General features: G+C 31.4%; 1 protein-coding gene across 2 annotated transcripts in view; it reads left to right on the forward strand.

The window, feature by feature from the left end:
• The window catches only part of LOC122271175 (uncharacterized), a 51,672-nt gene extending 44,555 nt beyond the window's left edge, over positions 1 to 7,117 (forward strand). For both annotated transcript variants that reach the window (XM_087167243.1, XM_087167242.1), the window contains 2 exons: positions 913 to 1,183; positions 4,926 to 7,117. In XM_087167243.1, coding sequence (XP_087023369.1) covers positions 913 to 1,183; positions 4,926 to 5,077 — 423 coding nt within the window. In that variant the 3' untranslated portion in view covers positions 5,078 to 7,117. The remainder of the gene's footprint in view (positions 1 to 912; positions 1,184 to 4,925) is intronic.
• The last annotated feature ends 303 nt before the right edge of the window (positions 7,118 to 7,420 follow it).

The raw sequence follows: 7,420 nt of genomic DNA on the forward strand, positions 1-7,420 counted from the left end.
TCGAATAAACCCTTTCCAGGGCAGAAAACAAAGATGGATGTGAACGAATTAAGTTTTGTCTTCGGCAGACGATTCTTCCATTATTCGCCCGAAATTAATATTCTGCGTTCAGCAGTATAGGCTAAATACCAAGTATGTTGCATCTCTAATTTAGAAGGAGCAATTGTTGTTTATTTTTTAAAATTAAATTTTTTTAATTACAATTTTACAGTGTTGAGCACAATCTTGTATGTCCGTAAAATTTAAAAACTCCTTGAAAAAATTTTTTTTAGAAATAACGGACCCTATTTGCACAAATTCATAAAAGCGGACCCTGGTTGAAAGAATGTGAGTAATTTTTTTCACAATTTCACGAAAAACGGACCTTTCACAAAATGTCTGGACAGACCCCTGATTATAATTTTACAGTGTTGAGCATAATATTGTATGCCTTTACAATTTAAAAACTCCTTCTCAAAGTTTTTTTTGCGATAACGGACCCTATTTGCACACATTCACAAAAGCGGGCCCTGGTTGAAAGAATGTGATTTAATGTTTATTTTATATTCATGAATTACGAGTAATTTTTTCACAATTTTACGAAAACGGACCCTTCACAAAATGTCTGGACAGACCCATGATAACATTTCAAGTTATGTTTACTGTGAAGTCATTACTAGAAATTAGTGCAGTTTTTATATTTTGATGACTATAAAATTCCCTATGTGTAGAATATTTGGTACATTTGTATTATTTTGCAATTTGTATTATTTTGTAAATTCTACTGGATTTTTTCTTATCCATGTAGGCAGCTATGTTTTTATTTTTTGTGGAAAACTCTATGCATCCCTTCCCCCCCCCTAAACTTATTCCCCATTCTTTACATATACGTAGAGAATACAAGATGCAATAATGTGTTAAATCTATTTTTAGCTGCGTCAGCTTCGAATCGACCGATTCCTCAGCCAGCCGGAGGAAGGTGAGGATGATTCAAGTTCTGATTCAGCTTCCGATTCAGTTTCTGATTCAGTCTCTGAATCAGATTCTGATTCAGTATCTGAATCTAATTCTGATTCAGTTTCTGAGTCAGTTTCTGAGTCAGTTTCTGAATCAGTTCCTGAATCAGTTTCTGAATCAGTTCTTGAATCAGTTCCTGCACCAGTTGCTGCTTCACCCCCAACTCCACCTCCCGTCCGGCCCAGGAGTAAGTTACTTATTTGTTTATTTATTTTATCTAAAGGCTATTCCAGCTGAAAATAAACTGCAAAAAATATACAAGAAAAGCAGATAGAAGACTGTTGATTTGGCCAATTCCGCTTCAGAATTTTTGAAAGTGGAATCACTGCAGCAGAATTACTGCAGTTAATAAACTGAAGTATAATTTTTAAATGTCTAATTTTAGCCCTACTTAAAACTATGTATCAAAATCTTACTTAAAAAAAGTTTAAGACGCTTCTGAACTATTAATTACAATTATAATTCAAGTATGTATTTTGTGAATTATTCTTTTATGAATATAGACAGTGTACGTTATCAATATACATGTTTAGAATGTTTACCTAAATATAAGAAATTAATATATAATCAAAAAGAAAAAAAAAAGACATAAAAATTATACAAAGTTGAGTTAGCAACGAGGAAAGCAAGCTTGAAGACATCAAACTCTTTCAATTTTACAATACAAGCAAATTAATCTGCAGATTTAAAGCGGATGCGGATTAAAGCAGATGCGGATTTAAAGTTTCAGTTTTTTTCTTCATGGTTTTTAAAAAGACCTCACTTAAACTACTGTATAATTTAGGAGACAATAACTAAAAGTTTTTTTGAAATAAATTACTGATAAATTACTTCACATTGACTGCAAAATAACTGCAGTGCTTTTAAAGTCAAGATTGCACTGCAAAAAATCTGCTTTAAACTCTAGAAAGGCTACAAAATTACTTCAATTTCGTAGAAAAACTGCAGTTTATTTTTAGCTGGGATTTTTCACTTCGAAAAAAGAATCTTTTTCTCAGAATTTCTTTTCATAATTTCAAGCAATTACTTTCATAAACCTTTGTCATACCTGCAAACGTCGCAGAAATAAAATAACGGAGATTTTACCAACCGACACAATATTGGTTTTACGATTACTGATGCTCAGCTCCGTTGCCTTGTAATTTTGAACCTCATCCAGAAGACGAGAACTCCTGAATCATATATTGAGTGAAATTTGCTGTAACGTAGTGAGGATAACCACGAAAACCTCGCACGGTTATCCTAACGGACTCTTGACCCATGATCTGAGGATATTTTACGTCAGCCCTGGTGAAAACTGGAGGAGAAATTTTCGTATCCTGATCTATGGCAGAATAATCGACAACTTCCGGGCAGTGACTTTGCGAACTTTGAAAAAACCTCACAGAAAGTCAACCAATACAGAAAAATTTGAGAATAAACAGGAGATAGTCTTAAAATGCTGCGTTAAAAAACAGGAGACTTGGCAGGTATGCACAAACAACCGCATCTCTCGACCACTCCTTCCTGTCTTCAGTATCAGGACTCTATTTTCCAAATTATGGCCTATACCCCTATTTTTTGATAGTCAAAAATACAAAATACAGTCGGACCCATATTTAACCCCTTCCTTCTCGGTCCCGTGAAAATGACGGGGTGAGTTTTCGCTCGCTATTTCTCGCTCCCGTGATATTGACGGGCTGGAGTGTTCAGTAGTAATGCGCCAATAAGAATAAAACTAATTCATTTATTCTTATTGGCGCATTTATTTTGCCCGGAAAACATTTTATTACTCACTTTACGCACCCTATAGCAGTACCAGGATATTTTTAAGGTAATTGTAAGTAGTTTATTTTAAACTAGATACTAGCACTAATCAAATACGTGTATTTGGCAAAATAGACACTTTTATGACCGTTTTCTTGAAAATTAACCGATCATTAAGGGGTTGCTAAATCCCGATAAAAAGTTCGTTATAGGAAAAATTAGTTAAATTCACCATTTGAAATACAACACAAAACAGGTTTTTAATTCATAAACGCTAGACATTAGCAACTGATACACCTCTATCTTGTAAATTCTTATGTATTATCGCATTGTTTCAAATTATTTTAACCTTCTATCTGAAGATTTGGTGATATCTTTATCATTTCCGCATACCCTCCAACTGCTACGGAATTTCCGTAGTTTCGGAAATCTTCTTTTCAGACGGTAGCAAAATTAATGTCTTAATATTTAAAAAAAATTAATTTTAGCGTAACTTGTCCACTATTACTTATAAAAGTGCAGGCCGTATGGCTAGATTCTTAAGTTCTGATAAAAGTTTTATGAGAGATTCATTTGCTTTAAAAATTTCTACTTTGGTTCGCTACCACTAGAAAGAATTATTTTCAAAATCCTCATAAGTTGGAGGGTATGTTTCCGTCTTCCGCACAATTTATTGCTGTAGTGTTTTTATTTTTCACACTGTCCCAAAATATCCGATTCAGTTATGTTTGTATGGTTGCAGCTTCAGAAAATCAATAAAAAGAAAATAATTCATCAGTAAATTATCATTCATTTCGTGGTTTTCTCTTAGCTGTACCCATATGAAGTTCTTCTAATGGGATGTCAGCCTTGTCCTCTACTTTTTACACATTCGCCACGCTGACGAAGAATTCAGCTTTAGCAAAACTGTTACGAATTTGTACGATCTGTAACATCATAGTTCTATGCTTTAGAAATTTCTGTTTTTGCTTTATCGTAAATTGATTTTTGGCATGGATTCTTGTATGAAATGCAAGCAGACAGAGAAAGGGATTTTTACTGCTTTCTCTTAAGGTGGCTGCGAAAATCAATCTAAGGTCATTTCCCCCTATAAAATGCATTCAACAAGTTTGAAATGTTCTGAAATATTCTAGGAAATAGGGAAAGTGAATCTCAAAGAAAAGTTCGTTAAATAGAAAATCCACTTCTGTGTTTGGTCAATTACAAAGAAATTTCCAAAATGTTCTTGGTTCCTCGAAGAAGAAAAAATCGCAAAATGGAAGCTCGTTAAATAATCTGGCAGTACCAAAGTTGCCACAGGCGACTAAATGGCAACTATTTTCGACCTGAGGCGACTATGGCAACTTTTTTTGCATGAAAAGCCTTAGAAAGCAACCATTTTCAGGAAACGGAGACTATAGGGAGACTTTTCTATGCTCCTAGGTTGTTTTTTATGGCATAACTTGAGTTGCGGCCCACGGTATTTTTTGAACACAATGAATTTTTTTTTTCTTAAAAAATGTTGATTTACCACTTTTTAGTTCAAATTCGATTTATCACAAAACGATTAAAAAAATTCGATTTATCACTTTTTAATTTGCTCAATTGGCACAGATTCCGTTGTAAATCTATTTTGTTCCTCGATCGCCTTTTCAACAGTTATTTGCTACGAAATTCTGCATGATTTCAAAAAACCCAATTTTTAATATATTACGATGCGAGAATTTCAAATTTGAATAATCACTTTTCACAATATATATGTGTATATATATATTTGCTAGATGAATTATTGTTTACACTGAAATTTTTTTTAGTAAAAGTATGTTTTTTTAATGATTTCTAGTGATTTCTAGTAATTAAAAGTATTTAATTTTCTGCAAATATACAAATTTTTTTTATATAAAAATTTAGTGCTGGAACACTAATGTTTGTATCAAAATTATCATATTTGCTACCAACATGACTAAATGGATCATGGTATATGACAATTAAGTCATTTAATAAAATTTTAGTCACGTTTTTGTTCTTATTTAGGCAACTATTTTCATAGTTTTGGCAACTTTTTTCATGCTTTAGGCTACTAAAAGCAACTATATTGTTTTCTGTGGAAACCCTGCAGTACGCTTTTTCCTACTGATGCACAAATGATTTATATTCCAAGCATTTTTAAAAATTCTAAAACGAATTTTTTTTTCCCCCCACAGAGCCTCGAAGCACTCGGCTGCAGATGCTGCTAGGAGACCTGCCTGCCCCACCCAGCACCACAGATGAGGGGCCTGTATCATCGCGGACGCGAGAACATCCCCCCGTCAACTACCGTGAAACAAGACTGCGTCCCCTCAGGAGGAGGAGGTAAGTCTTTTTTTTTTCTTTAAAAAAAACCCTTCAAAACTTCAAATAGCTCAAGAATTTGTATTTATTTATTTAATTTCACATTAGTGACTTTTAACTAATAAAGCAAAAATCTGTAGCCTGCAATTAAATGGTTAGGGTTTTAGTTGCCTTGTGCAAAGCATTATTTCTCATAAAACTGTTTTTTCGTTAACATTTCTATGCGTAACTCTTTTTTTTTTTTTAATCATGCGCATTTTTTTAAAAATTGCTTTGTATGAAACCTTGCAATGAGTGAATGGCGCCGCTGGCGAGGTCTGACGACCCGTAAGTCGACTGAATCTTGACCGCTGGCGCGGCCTAATCGGGCCCGCAAGTCTGAATGAAAGGGAGCGGCCTGAAAACCCGCATTTTAAATGATGTATGCATGTGGTGTGAATGTTGAATGTTGTTGTCAGGTTTTTTACAGCTTTTTTTTTTCTTTTTTTCTAAATTTTAATAAATCATAAAATGTTTAGGTTAATTAATTTGCAATAATTAAAGAATAATATTAAGCTTTTTATTATTACTGGAATTAAGAATTATAGTTCAGTTTTATTGTTAAATAATATTAAATATTTATAATGTCTTTCTTTTTTTTTGAAACGGGAGAAGAATTTAAAAAGTTCCATTGTTAAATCTATATTTTTCAAACATAACATAATTTTAACAACCCTGTTTAAATGGTTTGCCCAGGAGGACTTAAATCCTAACCATTTAACTGTAGGGTACAATTTTTTGCCTTGTAAGTTAATTGTCTGTTTGTTAAAAGTCATTAATGTGGGAAATAATTTAATACAGGAAATATTTATTTAATGTAAATTGAGGGAATTTAAAAAAAATCACTTAAAATAACAGGGAAAATGCAGGGAATTTTGATTTTTTTTTACAAACTAGGAAAATACAGCGAATTTTGTTTCTTATTTTTGCCTTTTAAAAAATGGTGACCACTCAAAGCGTAACCTATGGAATATTTAAGGATGATATTTCATCCTTATTATATTTCATTGTTTAAGTATGTTAAGTATTTCATTAAATAGTTAATTAAGTTAAATATTTCATTGTATGTTCAGCTGTTTTTCCAGGAATTAAAACTAATAAATATAGATAGCTCAACATAGGAAAGTAATTTTTGTTTCCTCTTAATAAATTGTGTACAGAGAAAGCGCAGGGAATTTTTTTCCAGATTTGAGTGGCAAGTCTGGCTAAAAGCTGCTGATTTTATTAAAATTGCTAGATAAGGCTAAAAAGGAATATTCATACAGTTTTCTGATGTCTCAGAAATCAGCGTTTTGAAAAAGTGCTTAAAGGTGCTTATTTTTTTTTTTTTTTTTACGTTTTTTAAAAACCCTTAAAAGTGCTTCAGGGTTTGTTAAAAGCGCTTAGTTATTCTAAATTACAAAAAATGCACGATTTCCACAAGTTTCCCTGCATATTTATCAGAAATTAGTTTTATTTTATATCCTGATTATGTAAAGTTTTTAACTTTCTTGATTTATGTTTATAAATTAAGAATTTTAAATGATAATAAAGAAAATTTATTACTGCACAGATCTTAATAATGATGTTTTTATTTATTTATTTATTTATTTATTTTTTTTTTTTTTTGGAGAGTGATTAAAAATATCTTTGAGTGTTTAAAAACTACTTTAAAGGTATTTATTTTCTGTTAAGAAATCTGATTAAGTACCCTGGAAATGTTTTTTTACTAGAGCCATTCGAGGTCCACATAAGTTGAACAGCCTAATTTTCTTGAAATACATTCCTTTTGGAGGAAAAAAAACTTCTCGGTTCAAATAAAATAGTTTTTTAATTAAATATGTAATATTTTCTTTATTCTAATATTATGGGCTATATTTTCGCATTTTGTAGGGGGGAAATAGACTAAATATTTCCTTTTTTGCATTTCGTAAATAATCATTAAAAAAATTTTTAAAAAATTGTGAAATCCGTAGCGGGCTCTTTAAAAAAGGGTTACAAAATGCTCACTTTCATTTCGTTGTTATAATAAATAATATACTAAAAATATCGGATATTAAAACTGTGGAAATCAATTTTTTTAATCCTGATTATGTAAAGTTTTTAATTTTATTGATTTTATGTTTATAAGTTAAGAACTTTAAATGATAGAATTTTTTTAAAAAAAAATTGCATTACAAAATTTAGAATGAAATTTTCAGCAGAAAAGAAAACCAGATTTTTCACTTCATTAATCTTTATTTTTCATTGTTCTCAAATAAGGATAGAAAAAGCATTTTTATTTTTCCTCTCGGAGGCGCGAGAAAGGCATCTTTTGAATATAATTCGGAAGAAAAGATAAAATCTTTAG

The sequence above is a fragment of the Parasteatoda tepidariorum genome, chromosome 7 (genome assembly GCF_982258835.1).
Source record: "Parasteatoda tepidariorum strain Cologne lab strain chromosome 7, Ptep-v5.0, whole genome shotgun sequence".
Taxonomy (NCBI): domain Eukaryota; kingdom Metazoa; phylum Arthropoda; class Arachnida; order Araneae; family Theridiidae; genus Parasteatoda; species Parasteatoda tepidariorum.